This window comes from Penicillium psychrofluorescens (assembly GCF_964197705.1).
Source record: "Penicillium psychrofluorescens genome assembly, chromosome: 6".
Lineage (NCBI taxonomy): Eukaryota > Fungi > Ascomycota > Eurotiomycetes > Eurotiales > Aspergillaceae > Penicillium > Penicillium psychrofluorescens.
Genome location: NC_133444.1, coordinates 1737563 through 1756895, shown reverse-complemented (window position 1 = coordinate 1756895; position 19333 = coordinate 1737563). Strand labels below are relative to the sequence as shown.

Sequence of the window (19333 nt, the reverse complement as noted above, 5' to 3'; positions counted from 1 at the left end):
CGCGGACCCTGTTTGGCGCAGACATTGAAACGATGCCAATGCCGCCGGTAGCGGGCAGACCGTCAAGGGCTAAAGGAAAAGAGAGGGCCAAGCTGAAATGAAACATCAAATGGCGACGACGATTCGGCCAGAGCTTCCATTCCAACGGGGATGCTCTGAAATTAGGCCCACTTATGTGTTGGTGATTCCTTGCTCCCTCCGCGCACAGACGATCAGATAAGAGGGAGGCTCCGCACCAGCAGGGATAATAATAGGTTTATGTTGCAACTCTTGTCCAAAAAGTTCGACAGTTCATTTTCCGAATCTCCCTATGTTGATCTTCTTGGCAGTTGTGCGGCTACTAGCTTTTTCAGTGAGAGTAAGACTAATAATACAAAAGCATAGTTAGCAGGGTCTATTCACGGTTACAAAAACAAGTAAATCCGTCGTTGAGCATATCTTCGACTCGCCTTACATGAGTGTCAGTCCTACCGTGTACAATTTGAGAACGGGCCAAGCGAAAATACTTAAGAGCAGGGCCAAGGTACTGTGAGTAAGAAAAGTCTCGGGCCGAGAAACCTGCTCTTTTCTGTTACCTAATGGATGATCGTCCTGGATAGGACCTCGCCTGCCTGTGGTGGGTAACTGTCTTTGTCTGCTCTCATAGGTCTATGGGGACTCACCACACTGTGGAGCTTGCCAAGTGAGCATCTGCTTAGTGTACAATGCGGCCCACTACGACCTGACGTTTCTAGTTCTATACATCTGCCTAGTGGCCATGTGGCAGAGTTTTGACAAACGACCTGGGCTGTTGCTTTGCAGACTTGGCTCAGGATTTGACACTTGATCTTCCTTTTCAGTTATCTTACCGATAGGAAGAGAGCTAAGCATAGTTTCTCGAAGTAGGGCTTGCCGATCTTACATCGTTTTAGAAATATCCACGAGCTTAGACCCCGAAGCTACATTTTAGGTCTAACACCGCAGCATTATCGCTAATGATAATTAAATCGGTGCTCAACAATAATATTAGCCTGTTGCAATCTCAAACCGAGACTAGAATATGCAAAGGTTGATAGAAAGTATGAAGACCGATTTCCATACTGCCCGAGTCCCTGAGCCTCCCCGCAAGTCGCCCCCGATGGGCATCTTCGAATCCTGCATTGGCAAGCCTATGCTGTGATGGACAACAGGCTCTGCCTCAATAAAGCAAGATGCGGATAATAAGGACCGATCTACTTCTCCAGTCTTTAGCTTTCGGTTAATCGGGTTAATCCTTCGGGTCAATGAAATCATCAGGGAATGCCGATCGATTCTTCCCCGCAAACTAGACGGCACGCTAAGATAGATTCGATGATGCAAGGGTCCATTCTTTGGTTCTCAAAGAGGAGCTGGAATACTAAAGGCAATGTTACGGTGCTATTCTTTTCGGGGAATTGTCAATGCTTGCCGAGCTGAGGTTAAATATTAAACAGGGCAACCTCCTCGGCATTCTAACCACCAAGCTTTTATTTCCTTTACTTATCGCATTTGTTCAAAATGCAATGGTTGACACTATGTGCTCTTATATCTTCGGCTGTGGCGTCCTACCCGATGCTAGGCTGGGACGCCTATCGTCGCTTTGATATGTTCACCCTCCGGCCTGGGGAGATCACCAAGCAATTCTCGTCGTATGATCGCACAAATGGGAATAATGACGGAGGTTATGGAACATATTCGTGTCTTTACAATAGTACCGACGGCCGCTGTGTTATTGCTGATGCCAAGGGTCCGGGTGAGATTGCATCGATTTGGTTCACGTACGATAACGACAGTGTCGTGCCTATCGGCGACATTCGTATTGAGCTAGATTCGCATTTGGTGCTGCAGCACGATCTTCAGAGACTCGTGGATGGGGACATAGGAGCTCCATTCCTCTGGCCATTGATAGGGAATACCAATGATACCAATGGTGGCAATGTGATTAAGGTGCCCATCCCGTACACAAAATCAATGATCATCAGCACCCTCCACAATCCTCATTATTACCACGTTGTGTACCGAGAACTTCCTGCCGATGCAAACGTGAATATATTCGACCCTGATGACAGCGCATTGGATGCTTTAGATACTGCTCGTCGCTTTGGTGTCGTTGATCCAAAGTGTCGTTCGAGGGTATCTTCATGTCCGTATTCGTCGCGAGGCACTCGCAGTGAGAGCCACACGTTTACGGTGGATTCAGGCCATTCCTCTCAAGTAGCCACAATCTCCGGCTCAGGCGTTGTCACTCAGCTGCAGTTACGAGTGCCCAAAATTCTGGGTGCGCCACATGTGGAAGACGATGGTCGCGCGTACGGGCAAGGGGGGTGGAGCTCAGCAACATTTAAACTAGACCCCCGCAACACACAGTGTCAACTCACCCGACGATTAGATAGCACTGTTGGCCATCAGCGTGCGGCAGTCAGTATTGATGGAAAAAATGCAGGTGAATGGCCCGACAGTGGACCCAGCAACAATGCAACCTGGGCGGACCAGATCTTGGAGCTCAATCCGGAATTAACGGCGGGCAAGAGAACTATAAACGTCAAAAACACGTTTGTTGCTTCGGATCTTGACTTGAACGAGTTCTTCTATGCTCTGCACTGCAAAGTGAATGTCTCTTCCGACTGGGAATTGATGGACCTGTTGAATGTCGGACCCAACAATCCGCACGACGAAGCTACACACGAATATGAAATCAGTGGCCAAACTTGGAGTGGGGTTCGGCATTACTTATATGAAGGAAAGCGCCTGGAACAAGCGACCCGGTCCCTTCACCTCATTAGCGACCTTTACCTGAGACTCACCTTCGATGGCAAGACAACGGTAGATGGCCCCATCGGATCATTTTTTGGATCGGCGCTTGGAAAATTCGCCGTGCGGTCATTGATGCTCTCTATTGATACCCTGGGTGAGAACGGCGCATTTACATCCTGGTGGCCAATGCCATTTAATAATTCTGTTGCCGTGGAACTCGTGAATCAAGCTGGAGAGCCAGTGCAGGGATCAATTGATATAAAATGGGCACCATGGTCTGCTCCGCCCGCACCATGGGGGTATTTTGCGACACAACACCACCACGCAGAAACAAAAACAGGTGTTCTATGGAACTTCCTCAGCGAAACGGGGCGGGGGGTAGCCTGTGGAGCAACCCAAGCGTTCCGAGGTGCCATTCTACCTCCGAACAACACCCTGGACTTCCTCGAGGGTGATCTGAAGGTGTGGACGAACCGTGGCGGTAAGACGGGTCCCTTTGATCAGGCCACTATGCTCGGTACCGGAACGGAGGACTTCTATGAGTCTGGTTGGTACTTTACAGACGCGCAAGATGGGACATATGGTTCGACCGCCGTTCCTTTTGCGATGCCTCTGACTGGCATGGAGGCTCACGAATTTCGGGAGCTGAATTGCATTGGGGAGTGTGTCGAGGCATCCCGGTTGATGCTGGCAGATTCCATGAATTTCGATGATGGTATCTCGTTCAATATCGAGCACGGACCTGAAAACAATGATGTCAATGCGAACTACGAGACTACTGCGTTTTACTATCATGCGAGAGACTAAGAATGGATAAAGAGCGAGTGAGGGTGGCCGGATTGTATATGCACTGATCTACAACCAAAAATAAGAGGCTATTTGAGTCCGACGTACCTAGTTTCCTATCATAATAATAACTATTATTCCCTGCATCGTACTTCCAAAGTGGATTCGACTGCACTTGCTTAGGCGAGGGCGGTGGCTGGGCCGCTTGCGTTATCTGATGGTGGTTATCTGATCTCTGCATTCTACCAACCATCAAAATGACGATCAAATTTCTCTCCTCTCTCGCCAAAGGCCAACCTGGTATACTCCATCATTGCGTAAGCCTGTCCAGTAAACCCGCTCGCAAACCGCTGCTAATTCGACTTTCCACACAGACTCCTGATTTGGTTGCCTTCGAGTATACACGGGGCGCAACCCGTAAACCACACACCCTCCTCTTCATTGGCGGACTCGGGGACGGGCTAGGCTCCGTCGAATACATCAGCGATCTTGTACAGGCGCTGGATCCAACAGAATGGACCGTCTTCGCGATAGTGCTCTCATCATATTACGGGGGATGGGGCATGGGCCGACTAGGGAAGGATATCGACGAGATCGCTCAGTGCGTGCAGTACATCCGTGACTACAAGACACGGCAATTCGGGAAGGGAAAAGTGGTGGTGATGGGCCACTCGACGGGAAGCCAGGACGTGATGCAATACATTTCCGCCACAAACCCGCGTCCGAGACATCCGGTGTTCGATCGGGAGTGGATCCCGATCTTACGGCCGGATATTGATGGTGCGATCATGCAGGCACCCGTATCGGATCGTGAGGCGATTCTTTGGGTGCTGCATTGCGGCACGGAGCGCGATAGCCCCGAGACAATGCGCCAGATCTACGACAAGGCGGTTGAGGACGCCCGCAACGCTACCTACGAAGACCACGACTCGGTCGACACTATTGTGCCAGTGTCGGTGACCGCACGAATTGGCTATCCACCCACAGCAGCGGTCAGCAGTCGCCGATTTCTCAGTCTGGCTAGTCCCGACAGTCCCGAGAAACCGGAAGAGGACGACCTATTCAGTTCGGATCTCAGTGATGAGCAACTGGGTCACACATTTGGAGCGGTCGGGTCGCGCGGCGTATTAAAACAGAAGCTCATGGTGCTGTACTCGGGCCGCGACCAGTCGGTGCCGCCGTGGGTGGACAAGGAGGCCCTGCTGCGTCGCTGGCAGGCAGTGATTGATGCCGGCAAGCAGGAATTCTGGAGTCCACATAGTATGATCATTCTCGGTGCCTCGCATGCGTTGAGTGACCCCGATCAGGCGGAGCCACGGCGAATCTTGGTAGAGAGGGTGACTGGGTTTTTGAATGACATCCAGCAAGAATAGATAAAATATTACTTAATGCCAATAATCTCGCGCGGTCCTGCCCTTTCACTATCACCTCGTACACCCCAGCTACTACTTCTACGTCGCCGGACTCCAAATCTCCCAGGCTAACGGGCACTACAACGACGACTAGTACTTCGACAAGCGTCACAGCCACAACAGGAGGTTCCACTGGCTCAAGTCCTGCCTTGAATTCTAATGCAGCGGGCTCGACCCGGCCTGGGAGTGGGACTGTGGGAGCGCTTGAAGCTGGATGCTCACACTATCTGGTGTGTAGTGGACGATTAGGGTCTGGACATCAAACAATGTTACTGCTTTGAAGACAACTTCGGATTAGATGGCTCAACTGAATAGTCACTGAGGGGGTTTATAGTTTCAAGAGAGAGTTAGTTAGTATCCACGTACTTTTGTAAGAGTGGGCACTAGTACGCTACTCCCTGACCATACTTCGTGGCTTGAGATGATGTGATGTGATGCTTCTTCTTCACGGAATTGACTTTGGCCTGCACGAGGAGGCGCGTGTGTAAAATGTTGACGGTAGTCTATGTATCCAAAGTACAATGGCACGCTATCCCCCAATATTTCCAAAATGACAGGTCAGCACAATGATAATCCTCCGGGATTTGACTAGTCAAATCCCTAAGTCCGCGTTAGTTAGAATTAGCCTGTAGTATTTAATGATTAATTGATAATACTAATCGATGTCATGACCTCACCGCAAAAAATCGGGCACAAGGCTGCTCTCGCCAGTCCGTAGAGCTGAGAGTCGCCCGTTGCCCGACTGGTTATACTGCGCACCACTCCACTGGGACTGTTGTCCCTGCCGATCTCCGACGTTACTTACCAGGGGCGATGGTCTTTTTCTTTGAGATGGGGGCGAGATAATCAGAGCAGCAAGGATTTCTAGCACCAGTCAAGCCCTAGGAAAACAATAGCAATTCATGAAGAACAGACCAGACCAGACTATTGGTTGCGGGCCGGTGGACGGCGCGACGACGTCTCCATTAACGGCCCTGGACGGGACGATCCGTCGCGAACCCCGGCCCCTAAGCGTGCGTAATATCAGTACATGCATGGTATGTACCGTTATTTAGAGGTTGGGGTCGGCTCGTATGCTTGTCCCTGCACTGTATTCCTCAAGGGCGGCGCCGCGGGTCTTGCCGCAGCCTTATTTACTACTTTAGTAGCCTTTACGACATGAAACAACTGTGACGGGAGCAGGGAATAGGAACGCATACACACGGGGGTTTTCAGGCCGGACGGGATGCCCGAAGGATGGCTTACGCCCCAGCCAGAGTATTGTCCGCATCGGGGCCGTCCGGGTAACCTATGTGCGTATAAGTGTGCCCCTTCCGCCGGGGAAAACGGAGCACGGAGAGAGCGGGTATCATCCGGAAGCTTTGTTGGTTAGATCATTTGGGCTAAACGACTAGTCACGGAGGAGAACCTCACTGTTCCCCATAAGTCCGCTAGTCCATGTCGCCGCGGCCCGCGACCAGGGGGCCGGGAGAGAAAAGAAAGTGTAACACTGGGACTGAATGGCATTGGACGACACGGTTGCCAGGATAAAAGGGGACCCGCAAGAGTCGTAGAACCGCACGAGATGATACCTCAGCCCAACACGAGGCAGGTTAGTTCTCCACCCCTGCTCTACCCTCACAGGCAGGCCTCCGGACGATCTATCATCGGGAACGCTTGCCATTCCGCGATGCTGAGGTAAATCCCAGACGGCGCAAATGGTAGGCATCCTGGTGCCAAAAACCAGAATCCATCCATTTAAATCTCGCAGGGTTCATAGATTGGGGCTCCATCGTCGTGCGTGCGAAGGATAATTTACCATGCATAGCGCATCCCAGCACCATGGCGCCTCAATAACGGCAGTGCCAGGGGTATTATTGTCTGAATGGACATGAAACCACGCGATGGTGGAGCCCAACTGGGATAGCCGGGGGCGCCACCGTCAGAGACAGAGCTTTTTCCACGTGTGAAAAAAAAAAGCGCGGGCCGGTGGTTTGGGCCAGACGCCAAAAGCCGAACTCGCTTAACAGAGGAACGTGGCTTCGCTGGGTTTCGCGTCTGTGCCGTCGGATCCGTCAAGTTTTTGAAGCTCTCTGTCTTTTCAGACAGGTCTCCACTAGGGGCAGGCAGCTTCGCAGCTTCCGATCGCGGTTTAACGTCGGGAAGCGGTCTTTGGGCTGGGCCCGGAACGAACCCACTGTGCCCTGTGCGTCGAGGGTCGGGCCATAGTAAAGGGAGACAGTAGTGGAACTGATGCTGTCGCTGGTGAGTGGCTGTCTGCCAGTTGTGGAGACGACCACGAAAAATAAGAGCCCATTAGAAATCCATCGCGGGCGAGTCTGAAGTCCTGTTGCTGGCCTGATCAACTGTTGAACGGGCCAATTGTTTGTATTCAATTGACGGGGCATTTGCCCTGGACGGTGTGCCTTGGATGGTGGGTGGGTGTGGTAGAGAGAGAGAGGGAGGGAGGGAGGGAGGGAGTGTGTGTGTGTGTGTGTGTGGGAGCAGAGTGAGGGCAGAGCCTAATCCTGGCCACTCGCCTCCCGAGACATTTCAGTGATGTACTCCCTGTCGAGAGAATTAATACCGATACCTCCTATGAGAATAATAATCGAATACTCTCCTAATCCTCTATCAGTAGTCCTCCGTCCCATACTCCCCTACAAAAATAATACCTCTCAGTAACCCCTCTCTAACCTTCCTCGCTCTCCACTTCGTTCCAGCCCTCCAGCCCCGTACCAGACTCTGCTAGTTCCCTCCCTCACTCCCCTCTTCCTCTCTTCCCTTCCTTCTCTTCCTCTCTCTCTCTTTTCCTCCTTCCCATCCCTCTATACTCTCAACCCATCATCTCCCGGCTGTCATTGTTGGTGCTATCTTCCTGTCGCCCACACAATTGAGGTGGTCCTGGAGCTTCCCGCTTTTTTTTTTTTTTGCGTTCCCTCCCCGCCTAAATCCCTTTCCCCCTCCCTCCGACACTTTCGCTCCCATCCCCCGTGCTGAATTAATCCTGAGGTATGCTAGGCATCCCTGGCTCTATTTTTTCTCTTATCTTCTGCGCATCGCTAACTATCTTGACCAGAGCTCGTCCTCTAATCTTCCTTCGCTCTCCCTCCCGAGAGCTTTGCCGCCATGTCCGGAAAAATGACGTTGTACAAGCTGGTGGTGCTGGGCGATGGAGGCGTAGGGAAAACAGCCCTTACCATCCAGGTTCGTTGCCTTTCTACCGGTCGGATCGCGCGGATCTTAACTTCCGTCTAGCTCTGTTTGAATCACTTCGTCGAAACATACGACCCGACCATCGAGGACTCATACCGCAAACAAGTTGTGATTGACCAACAGTCGTGTATGCTCGAGGTGCTAGACACGGCGGGTCAGGAGGAATACACTGCGCTGCGCGACCAGTGGATCCGGGACGGCGAAGGGTTCGTGCTGGTGTACAGTATCACTTCGCGGGCCTCATTCTCGCGCATCACCAAATTCTACAATCAGATCAAGATGGTCAAGGAGTCGGCCGGCTCCGGATCGCCGAATGCACCCAGCTACTTGGCCACTTCCATGCACGCCTCCACGGGCCCGCCACTGCCCGTGCCCGTCATGCTTGTCGGGAACAAGAGTGACAAGGCGGTCGAGCGGGCCGTCTCCGCCCAAGAAGGCCAAGCGCTAGCCAAGGAGCTCGGCTGTGAGTTTGTCGAAGCCTCCGCAAAGAACTGCATCAATGTCGAAAAAGCTTTCTATGATGTGGTCCGCATGCTACGGCAGCAGCGCCAGCAGTCGATCAGCGGTCGCGGGCCAAATCACCGGTCAACGGGCTTCTCTGGCCACCGTAGTGACCGCGATACCGGGTCTGACCGTCCGCCCTTCCGGACCGATAAGCGACATCGCGGAGGCATCCGGTGTGTTCTCTTGTGATCGGTCGATGAAAGGGGCGGGCTGTCTGAAATCTTTTCTTATATATTACTGCTTATTTTGGTCTCGGGTGCATCTGGAGGGTGATTCTGTCTTTTGGTTATAACCACGTTTATGGCGTCCAGTGGTTCGAGGCAGCTTCCTTCTGTTCCACTCGTGTCTTTGCCGGGGAGTTTTTTTTTTTTATTTCTGTCCGCGTTCTCATTTTTATTTTCTGGCAAAACGATTTCTCTGGTGTGGCAGACTGGGTTTCGGACGATTGCTGGCTTGGGCCAAGCTCCCCCCGCTCTGGGGGCCATTGGCTCCTCTATACCGATGGGTTGGAATCCTTGCGTCCAGTGATCAGCACGACCTGCGGGAACACGCCGGCCACTAACCAAACCCCCCCCAAAAAAGAGGAAGATTCCGAAGCCAGAAGATCGCAGTCGCGCATTAGCAGGCATTTCGATATGATACCCTACGACTGAGCTTGTGTTTATTTGTTCTTATGATGTTCTCTATCTTTCTCGCCATTTCTGTGATCTATAGACAATCCAATCCATACAGTGACATACGATGGTACCTGGGAATGTAGGGGCCGTCCCATAGTCAGCGAAGTACCTCTCGGTTCCCCGCACTTGGGGAATTCCCCAAACTTCCATTCCTCCGGCGTTTATACTCGAGCCAGGGTCCTGATCCCTTCCCTACTCCACCAACCAACCATGCCGCCACATCATCATCGTAATCATCCCCAGGAAGCTGCACTCGAACACTCCCTCCGTGATCCAGAGTCCTTCTGGTCCGCCCATGCAGCTCGGCTCCACTGGCATCGACCGCCCTCGCGGGCGCTGTCCCGACAAACCAAATCCCTGCCCAGCGGGGTCCAGCATGAGCACTGGTCCTGGTTCCCCGATGGCGAGATCTCCACAACATATAACTGCGTGGACCGACACGTCCACAACGGGCATGGCGACCAGGTCGCCATCATCTGGGAGTCGCCCGTGACGCGCACCACCCAGAAATTCACCTATACACAATTACTCGAGGAGGTGGAGGTGCTGGCGGGTGTGTTGCGGGAGGAGGGTGTGCGCAAGGGCGATGTCGTGATTATCTACAGTATGCTCCCCAGCCGAGGACCCATCAAGCATGGCTGACCCCCGACAGTGCCCATGATACCCGCGGCACTCATCGCCGCGCTGGCAATTGCGCGCCTGGGTGCCATCCACGCAGCCGTCTTTGGAGGGTTCGCGGCGCAGTCCCTTGCGCAGCGCATCGAGGCAGGTCGGCCACGAGCCATCATGACTGCCTCATGCGGGATCGAGGGTGGCAAGGGACCGATGTCCTATCGTCCCTTGGTCGAGGGTGCCGTTGAGATGAGCAGCTTCAAACCGAGCAAAGTAATCGTATGGCAGCGGGATCAGCTGCGCTGGAACAACCCAGATAAATTGGGTGGCCAGCGCAACTGGCAGCGGTTGGTCAAGAGTGCGCGCATGCGCGGTGTCCGAGCTGACCCGGTGCCGGTGAAGAGTACGGATGCTCTATATATCATCTATACCAGCGGTGAGTGTTTTCCCCTCTGACTGGCCTCCTTCAAGGTACTGATCGGTTGTAGGGACAACGGGACTTCCAAAGGGCGTTCTTCGAGAGGCAGGAGGTCACGCAGTCGGATTGGAGCTGTCGATCCAGTCCGTATTTGGGATCAAGGGTCCTGGAGATGTGATGTTCTGCGCATCTGATATTGGCTGGGTTGTGGGCCACTCGTACATCCTATATGCACCACTGCTAGTCGGCGCGACGACCGTGCTCTTCGAGGGGAAGCCGGTAGGAACGCCCGACGCAGGAACCTTCTGGCGGATCATCGAGACGCACAAGGTCAATACAATGTTCACAGCACCCACTGCCATGCGGGCCATCCGCAAAGACGACCCGAACAACCGGCTCATCGATGAGATTGGCCGACGTGGGGGACTAAAGTCGCTGCAGGCGCTGTTTTTGGCTGGCGAACGCAGTGAGCCCAGCATTGTGAGTGCTTATCAGGAGCTGCTAGGGAAGTACGCTGCACAAGACGCTCTGGTAATTGATAATTGGTGGTCCTCGGAGTCTGGGTCTCCCATCACCAGCCTGGCACTGAATGGGTCGCTGGCCGTCTCAGAGAAGCTCCCTCCGGGAGCAGATCATCCGCTGGCCATTCGGCCAGGGTCCGCGGGGATGCCATGTCCTGGCTTTGACGTGCGAATCGTCGATGATGAAGGCAAAGAAGTCCCGCACGGTACGATGGGCAACATCGTGTTGGCGTCACCGCTGGCCCCGACTGCGTTCACGTCCTTATTTAATGACGATGAGCGATTCTATCGCGGATATTTCAAGCGGTTTGATGGGCGATGGATAGACACGGGCGACGCGGGAATGGTGGATGAGGATGAATATGTGCACATCATGTCTCGATCGGACGACATTATCAACGTCGCAGCCCATCGATTTAGCACGGGTAATGCCTCCTTCTCTCCGCTTCGTGATACAGAAATTGACAATCCACAGGAGCAATCGAACAAGCCGTCCTCTCACACCCCGGCCTGAGCGAAGCCAGCGTCGTCGGAATCCCCGACTCGCTCAAGGGGCATCTACCTTTTGCCTTTGTCCAGCCACGAGCCGACAGCACGAGTCAAGAACTGCGGGCAACGCCGACGGCAGAACTGTTCAACGAAGTCAACGCGCTAGTCCGTGAGCAGATCGGAGCCATTGCATCTTTGGGAGGAATGATCCAGGGTCGTGGGATGATTCCCAAGACGCGCAGTGGGAAGACGCTGCGGCGCGTGTTGCGCGAGTTGGTTGAGCAGGCGGCGCAAGGAGAGTATGATGCGCCTGTGAATGTGCCACCGACGGTGGAGGACGCAGAGGTTGTGGAGGTTGCGCGCGCGAGAGTGAGAGAGTACTTCGAGGCGAAGAAAAAGGCCGGTGACAAGGCGAAGCTTTGACGTGTATATAATTGGCCAGACTGGTTTATAGTTGTGACACTGAGGTTTCCGATCGGGGGTTGAACGAGCATCCCTGCACAAGGGATATGACAAGCATTAGGCCGTGCGTTAGACCTTACGTGCAGATTCAACACACCTGCCTAGCGTCTTCAGGGGGGTGATATATGCAAGTCTAAAGCCCAGATACTATAACGTCGTGGAGTAAGAACTACCGGAAGAAGACAAAGAGAACTAAATCATCCAAGAAGTTCGAAAGACCAAAGAAACGTTATGTCCAGGAGAATCTTGCGCAGCAGAAACAAAACACGACTGAGGAAACCAGGGTGAATAAAGCAAAACATGAGAAGATGAAGAGGTAGTAGTAGCAGACACACGTAAAACCATGTCCTCCAAGAGAAAAAACAAGAAAGGGTAGATGGGGTACAATTATGTATTATCTAGAATAAAAAAGATCATAGACAAGACATGAGAGACACCCAGAAGAGAGGATGACGAAAACAAAACCAGGCGCGCCGAGTCATGCCAGCAGGACGCAAATCGTCCCACAGGACAGCATCAAGCTCCTAACGACTCACATCTCCAGCTTAAAGCAGGAGAGCGGCAGCACCGAAGACGGCAGCCAGGCCGGCACCGGCGCCAGTGGCGGCGCGCGAGGCGGCGTTGTAGGGGGTCTGCGTCGGGGCGGGGGTGCCAGGGGTGGTAGCACCGGCACCGCTGGGGACCAGGGGAGTCGAGGCCAGGGGAGTCGAGGCCGGGGGCACGGCGGGGGCGGTCGAGGTACACTTGGTGCACTCGGTGATGGTCTGGGTGATCAGAGGACGAGTGACGGTGTAAGGACCGTGCGACATGGTGATGGCACCGGGCTAGAAGATGGGCCGTTAGCATGGCATAATCGACTTGAGAGCAACAAAACCAAAACATACAGTCTCCACGGAGTAGGTGTGGCTGCCGTGCACAATGGAGGTGGCCTCCGGGCAGTAGGTGGTGTACTGAGTGACGACCTCGGTGGTGTACTCAGTAGCAGCGACACCCATGGCCAGGGTAACAAGAGCGGCGATCGAGAAGCGCATTTTGGCTGTATGTGGGAAAGTAAAATAATTTAAAGAATAAAAAGATGCAGATAGATGCGGTGGATGCTCGAAAGAGTGTTTGATAGAGTTGATAAAGAATGTACTCGGTTGAAGAACCGGGGAATGTGGAATGTGTCAAGAGTGAGAGACTGTGATGGAGAGGAGGAAAGGGGTTTGGGGGGAAACGCTGTTTATAGGGGCCGGGGCACGATTGTCAGGCACGGGCCAATCGTGCAAAAGGGGCCCTGTGGCAGTAGTAGGACCAGCAGGGGGGGCCGGAGGTACTTCATCCAGTAGGCAGATCCATTATGGGGACGAAGTACCCGTGGCCCGTGGCCGTGGTCCGAACACGCCCTCAGGAACCGTGTGTGCGCTAGGCGGATCCTTACCCGCTTGGGGCTCGGGCCTTCACGGTAGCTTTGGGAGATTTCGAGTCTCCAACGGGCAGGGAAAGGCACAATGGCATTGGAAATGGTCTTTGAAGTCTATCTTCCACCTGATTTAGTCTCTCAATCTCTGTTCCTTCGGGTATCCCGCCCATCGAGCGGACAAACCCGTTCGCTCGACCCAAAGTCTAGACGGGAGCGAATGAGTGCGATCGGCACAGCTTTGATTACACGGCATGGGGCTCGGCTCATCACGTGTGAGTGGGAGGATCCTTGCGTGCGATGAAGACGGAAGAGATGCGAGAAGAGAAGAAGAATAATTGGTGATCGACTCAATAATCGTAGATTATCTATATGCAGTGGGGAGAATAGCAGGTAGTCTGTAGAGAGACACCCTCACTGCCCGCGAGGGATGTTGTCTCATGGCAACCCAATGATCGACCCAACCCATGAAACAATAATAATAATATCATCGCAGACGATGGTTAGTTACAGCAGGTAGCTAGACTATTCTCTCATACCCTCAGTACCCAAGCATCACGGTTGGAGTATACATAGTGGGTAGTCTCTCGTAGGACATCACTCCCGACCATGGCTCGCCCACAACACACAAAACACACACACACACCACTCCAATCAGATGGTAACTGGTCCCTCATGGATGGTTATGGGGCGCGGGACCTATCAGCAGCGCCCGTCCAGGTTGCCCAGAGAGCTCCCCGACGAGTGCTGACACAGATAGAACGCCATCTCTTCATCTTGGATTTAGTTGTGTGATGAAGAGAAAGTAGAAAGAGAGCCAGGCAGGGAGAAAAGTCTGCCCGGCAACCGAGCACGGGCCAGTTCCATTCCCGGTTTAGCGCGACAGTCAGCTTTCCGCGGGCAACGGGCAAGTGACTCTCCAATTATCCGATTGCCCTACAATATAAGACCCATGCTTTCCTATCCTCCGGACCACGCATTATCGTGTCCTTTCTCACATCATGTCTCTGTCGCGCTGTAGCAGGCACGCCATGCGCTGCCTTCCCCTGGCCAGCGCCAGACCGCTCGCCCTATCCCGTCCTGCATCCTTGGCCGCCCGATGGACCCCTCAGTCGCGCGGAGTATCGTCCAGTCGCGACAAACAGCAAAAGGTATGCATGTAATCACCCGGAGAAAGGCAGTGAAGCTGCTCCAGAGCTCTTCCGAGACGGACAAGCCCAGCTGACACTCCCCTAGCTGCTCTCCGCAAACCTCGAGGAGTCCGACCCCACCGTATTCAATATCCTGCAGAAGGTGAATCCCGGAAAGCGACACACGAGGGAGATGGACGATCTAACAATGTTTCTCAGGAAAAAACCCGCCAGAAGCACTTTATCAACTTGATCCCGTCAGAGAACTTCACCTCGCAGGCCGTCCTCGATGCGCTGGGCAGTGTCATGCAGAGTAGGCATTCCACCGCATGCGATCCAGTCACCCCCAATTGCTAATTGCAGCGCAGATAAATACTCCGAGGGCTATCCCGGTGCTCGGTACTATGGCGGAAACGAACACATCGACGAGTCTGAGCGATTGTGCCAGCAGCGTGCGCTGGAGGCTTTCCGTCTCAACCCAGAGGAGTGGGGAGTGAACGTCCAGCGTATGTTTGTTCTTCCTCTATGAAAATTAAAAGCTAACCAAGCATGTCACAGCTCTGTCTGGCTCGCCCGCTAACCTCATGGCCTACTCCGCCCTGCTCAACACCCACGACCGCCTCATGGGTCTGGACCTGCCTCACGGCGGCCACCTGTCGCACGGCTACCAGACCCCAACCAAGAAGATTTCCGCCATCTCCAAGTACTTCGAAACCCTGCCCTACCGGCTGGATGAGTCGACGGGCCTGATTGACTACGACGCCCTAGAGAAGACGGCCAACCTGTACCGGCCCAAGCTGATTGTCGCCGGTACCTCGGCCTACAGCCGGCTGATCGACTACCCACGCATGCGCGCTATTGCCGACTCCGTCAACGCCTACCTGCTGTCGGACATGGCGCACATCTCGGGTCTGGTCGCCGCGGATGTTCTGCCCTCGCCGTTCCCGTACTCGGATGTGGTGACGACCACCACGCACAAGTCCCTCCGCGGACCCCGCGGTGCTATGATCTTCTATCGCAAGGGCGTCCGCCGCACCGACAAGAAGGGCAACCAGGAGATGTACGATCTGGAGAATCCCATCAACGCCTCCGTATTCCCCGGACACCAGGGCGGTCCGCACAACCACACCATCACGGCGCTCGCTGTGGCACTCAAGCAGGCCCAGAGCACCGAGTTCCAAACCTACCAGAAAACCGTGCTTGCCAATGCTACCGCTCTCTCCGACCGCCTAGGCAACTCCTCCAGCAACGGCGGACTAGGCTACAACATCGTCTCCGGCGGCACAGACAACCACCTCGTCCTAGTGGATCTCAAGAACCGCGGCGTGGACGGCGCGCGCGTCGAGCGCGTCCTCGAGCTGTGCGGTGTCGCCTCCAACAAGAACACCGTGCCAGGCGACAAGTCCGCGCTCAAGCCCGGCGGTCTACGCCTGGGCACCCCCGCCATGACCTCACGCGGCTTCCAGCCCGAGGATTTCCGTCGCGTGGCGGATATTGTGGATCGGGCGGTCACGCTCACTCAGAAGCTGGATAAGGCGGCCCGGGAACAGGCGCAGTCGCGTGGTGTCAAGAACCCCGGTACTCTGAAGGCGTTTGCTGAGTATCTCGGCGAGGGCGAGGAGATCTCGGAGATTGTGATGCTGAGACAGGAGGTCGAGGATTGGGTTGGTACCTTTGCTCTGCCGTGGGCGAAGGACTAAGGGTAGATTTCTTTTTGGTTCAGATGTACATTTTTCCTTGCATGATTCCGATACGAAATATGATTTTAAAATAGGACTTTAGTCTTGGGAGTATACACTAGTAAGGCTTCATTCCCGCCAATTTCAGCATCTGATCTGTATGATCCGCCTCTTCCAGAGGCTTCGCTCGATTCCGCGGATCAACAGTCCCATCTGGCAGATACACCAGCGGGTCCCGGAGAACGATATTATCATGAGCCCAGTGCGTAGTGGCCCCGTACGAGCGGAAAGCGGTCTGTTTTGCCTCCAAAGTCTCCTTCGACGCCATGCTTGCGGGCGAGTACGAGGCATAGATGACGGTGCGGATAGTATCGCTCTGTGCCGTCGGCTCTCCTCCCCAGTGGACAGTCCGTGAATCCCAGAGAATCAAATCCCCTGGATCGGCAAGCACCTTGATGGGGCTCATTCCCTTGTCCTTGAACCAATCCATTTCGGTCTCGCTGATGGTCCGAAAATCTTTTTTCAGCCAGGTTGACGGGTCCGTCTGCTCGTCGAAGAACTTCTCCGTCACGGTGTTTGACCTCGGCAGAAGGATCAAGGATCCATCCTCCGGGCCTGCGGAGCTGAGATTGATAATTCCCTGGACACAGTGCAGACCGCGGCGCAGCGGCGACTGGTCCACATGCGGCCAGGGCTTGTTCGGCGGTTTATCCTGTCTGTTTGGCAGAGTGATGTTTAATGCATCGAACGAAACCAGCAGCTCATCCGTGCCCCAGATTTTGGCGAATGCTTCCACGACCTTGGGTTCTTGCCGGGCTTCCCACATGAATCTTTCGTGCGTGACGGAGTACTCTTTGAATAGATTGAACTTGTGCGTGGCGGGGAGATTCTCTTCACGCCAGGTGGATGGATCGTCTAGGTCTAGGGATGGGCTAAAGGATTTCAGCCAGTCGAGTGCCTTTTGTTGGTACTGCTGTGCCCTTCCTTGTGGGATGGCGTTTTTGATCACCACATATCCTTGGGATGCGAGGTTGTCCCGCCAGTCGCCGTAAGGGCCGGTGAGTCTGATCTCGAGTTCTTAGCGGGGCAGTCAAGGAATGAAAGGTGGAAAACGTGCCTGATCGGGCTGTTGTTGAGCTCGACAGTGGAAGTCACAGTGGCAGAAGCCATGATTGGTCTGTTTTGGCTACGGCTATGGTTTGAATTGAGGACAGATCGAGGTGGAGAGGGGGAGTTTTGTAGCTATGTTTATGTTTGAACGATAAGACTAGCCAAGTAATCGTCAAGTCAGATTGCACCACATGGACATTGTGATGTGGAACCATCAGCCAGTTAGAACCAACATCCTCCAGTTGCAGCAATGACTCGTAGTGGTCTTCAGCGGATCGAGGGGAGAAGGCTTCCCCACAGCGTTGGGGCGATGATCCAAACGAGGAATGGTAGCGGATGTGCGGCCCGATGACGTTGAGGATGGGGCTTTAATAATGAAACGAAATCTCCTTTTGCGATTCTGATTCTGTGTTCTTTTGACCGACCTTCCTTGTCAGACAAACGATTATCTGAAAATACCCAATTCCCATCCCGCGTACCTCGCTGTATACTCCGATCGCTTACCGATAAGCGGGGGCCATTTGCGGATTGACGGCCGGAGTCGGAGGGGTTTGAACAAACCCCGGGCAAAGATAGAGGCATAGATAAATCAATAGAGGGGTCGGGCAATTCCTGCGTTTGTCAGCGAGAATCATTGCTGTTGCTGCTGAGATACGATCCTATCCATTCACCATGAAAGTCAGCCAGGTAGGGCAATCCCCGCATAACAACAGAGGGACAAGCTGACATTGTCACCCCTCCCGCAAGCTGTACGTCTACCCCATCAAGTCCCTGCGACCAACCGCCCTGTCGGAGGCCATTCTCACGCCACGGGGATTTCCCTATGACCGCTGTTTCATGCTGCTGAAAGTCGAGGCCGGCGAGAATGGATCCCCCTCGACCCTCAAGAACATGCACATCCCGCATTTCTCCGAGATGTCCCTTTTCCAGACGGATATCGAGTTTCCCAAGACAGACAATGATTGCGGGAGAGTCATTGTTACGCATCGCTCACCGGGATCTCGAGAATCCCAGAAACTAGAAGTCCCCCTGCAGCCCGATGTGGCGGGCCTCGAGCCCCTGCAGATCGTCATGCATCGCAGCCCGACTACGGGGTATGACATGGGCGCGCAGTATAATGAGTGGTTTAGTGAGCGCTTTGGGTATGCCGTCAAGCTGGCTTATTTGGGCTCTCATTCCCGAGAAGTGCTGGGGACTCTGGCGCCGGGAAAGCGCAAGAAAAGCCTCCCTCTTCCGGGGTGGACATTGATGTCAACCGAGGGAATTGGAAAATGGTTGAATCCGATGCTAGCTACAGCAATAGCGGCCAAAGCCATCTGCATGATCCAAGAGGCTGTCCAGGAAAAGCCGCCACTAATAAATGCTGCCTTCCTCTTTGCGGTGTTGGCTCCGGTTGCCGTCACAGTTTCCTACCTGCTCTCCACTCACTCGCCCGAGGACCGCATTACCTTTGCTGACTGTGCTCCGTACCTTCTCATCTCCGAGACGTCGGTGTCTAATGTCTCGGCGCGGCTGCCAGAGGGAGAGGAGATGGATCGCACCAAGTTCCGGCCGAATATCGTTGTGTCCGGCGCTGAGAATGCGTTCGAGGAAGAGTTTTGGTCCACACTGACTGTGGGACCAGATCTTACCCGTCTGTTTTTGAGGGGCAACTGTGTGCGATGCCAAAGTCTGAATGTGGATTTCACGACGGGCCAGATAGGCACGGACGAGTCGGGCAACGTGCTCAAGAAACTGATGAAGGACCGGCGGGTAGACCGCGGTGCCAAATATAGTCCAGTCTTTGGCCGTTACTCTTTCCTGGATCCTGCCGGCGCAGGCACGCGGATCTGCGTTGGAGATGAGGTGGGCGTGTCGCAGAAGAGTGCAGAGAGGACCGTTTTCGGTAAGTATGATTCCAATGGCTCTGGTTTGTTGACTGACGACTGTGCTAGACTGGCCTGGGCTGTCCAACTGATGATGTACTGTATGTAAAGCAAACCACGCACCGTCCATTGTCAATCGTAGTTCCATACTTCCCCTGTATCGGTCTGATGACGTAGCCGCACCGCCACTGCACCGCCACACCCCAACCTGCTCGGATCCATGGAACGAACGGCCGTGGATTTCCCAGCTTGTTGTTGTTGTGTCTGCTACAGAGTATTTGCTCTCACTTCTCTCTTTCTCCATTCAGCCGGAAAGGACGATC

General features: G+C 54.0%; 8 protein-coding genes across 8 annotated transcripts; 6 read left to right on the top strand and 2 right to left on the bottom strand.

Moving 5' to 3' along the window:
* Positions 1-1515: 1515 nt before the first annotated feature.
* PFLUO_LOCUS9156 (uncharacterized protein) lies at positions 1516-3558 on the top strand (the record flags this gene model as incomplete). Its single annotated transcript, XM_073786954.1, has 1 exon — positions 1516-3558. The coding sequence occupies one exon, from the start codon at positions 1516-1518 to the stop codon at positions 3556-3558; it is 2043 nt and encodes a 680-aa protein (XP_073643158.1).
* A 236-nt stretch (positions 3559-3794) lies between these two features.
* PFLUO_LOCUS9155 (uncharacterized protein) lies at positions 3795-4910 on the top strand (the record flags this gene model as incomplete). The annotated part of the gene is made up of 2 exons (XM_073786953.1): positions 3795-3854; positions 3912-4910. The coding sequence occupies 2 exons, from the start codon at positions 3795-3797 to the stop codon at positions 4908-4910; spliced, it is 1059 nt and encodes a 352-aa protein (XP_073643157.1).
* A 3147-nt stretch (positions 4911-8057) lies between these two features.
* On the top strand, positions 8058-8837 carry PFLUO_LOCUS9154 (RAS2 protein; the record flags this gene model as incomplete). Its single annotated transcript, XM_073786952.1, has 2 exons — positions 8058-8135; positions 8187-8837. The coding sequence occupies 2 exons, from the start codon at positions 8058-8060 to the stop codon at positions 8835-8837; spliced, it is 729 nt and encodes a 242-aa protein (XP_073643156.1).
* A 698-nt stretch (positions 8838-9535) lies between these two features.
* On the top strand, positions 9536-11788 carry PFLUO_LOCUS9153 (uncharacterized protein; the record flags this gene model as incomplete). The annotated part of the gene is made up of 4 exons (XM_073786951.1): positions 9536-9929; positions 9978-10373; positions 10426-11301; positions 11352-11788. 4 exons carry the CDS (start codon positions 9536-9538, stop codon positions 11786-11788), a joined length of 2103 nt encoding a protein of 700 aa, XP_073643155.1.
* Positions 11789-12372: 584 nt separating this feature from the next.
* PFLUO_LOCUS9152 (uncharacterized protein) lies at positions 12373-12858 on the bottom strand (the record flags this gene model as incomplete). Its single annotated transcript, XM_073786950.1, has 2 exons — positions 12373-12651; positions 12712-12858. 2 exons carry the CDS (start codon positions 12856-12858, stop codon positions 12373-12375), a joined length of 426 nt encoding a protein of 141 aa, XP_073643154.1.
* A 1399-nt stretch (positions 12859-14257) lies between these two features.
* Positions 14258-16056, top strand: PFLUO_LOCUS9151 (Cytochrome B translational activator protein cbs2; the record flags this gene model as incomplete). The annotated part of the gene is made up of 5 exons (XM_073786949.1): positions 14258-14377; positions 14463-14519; positions 14576-14669; positions 14725-14862; positions 14915-16056. The coding sequence occupies 5 exons, from the start codon at positions 14258-14260 to the stop codon at positions 16054-16056; spliced, it is 1551 nt and encodes a 516-aa protein (XP_073643153.1).
* A 97-nt stretch (positions 16057-16153) lies between these two features.
* Positions 16154-17205, bottom strand: PFLUO_LOCUS9150 (uncharacterized protein; the record flags this gene model as incomplete). The annotated part of the gene is made up of 2 exons (XM_073786948.1): positions 16154-17099; positions 17153-17205. The coding sequence occupies 2 exons, from the start codon at positions 17203-17205 to the stop codon at positions 16154-16156; spliced, it is 999 nt and encodes a 332-aa protein (XP_073643152.1).
* A 612-nt stretch (positions 17206-17817) lies between these two features.
* Positions 17818-19102, top strand: PFLUO_LOCUS9149 (uncharacterized protein; the record flags this gene model as incomplete). The annotated part of the gene is made up of 3 exons (XM_073786947.1): positions 17818-17832; positions 17893-19030; positions 19080-19102. The coding sequence occupies 3 exons, from the start codon at positions 17818-17820 to the stop codon at positions 19100-19102; spliced, it is 1176 nt and encodes a 391-aa protein (XP_073643151.1).
* Between the last annotated feature and the right edge of the window lie 231 nt (positions 19103-19333).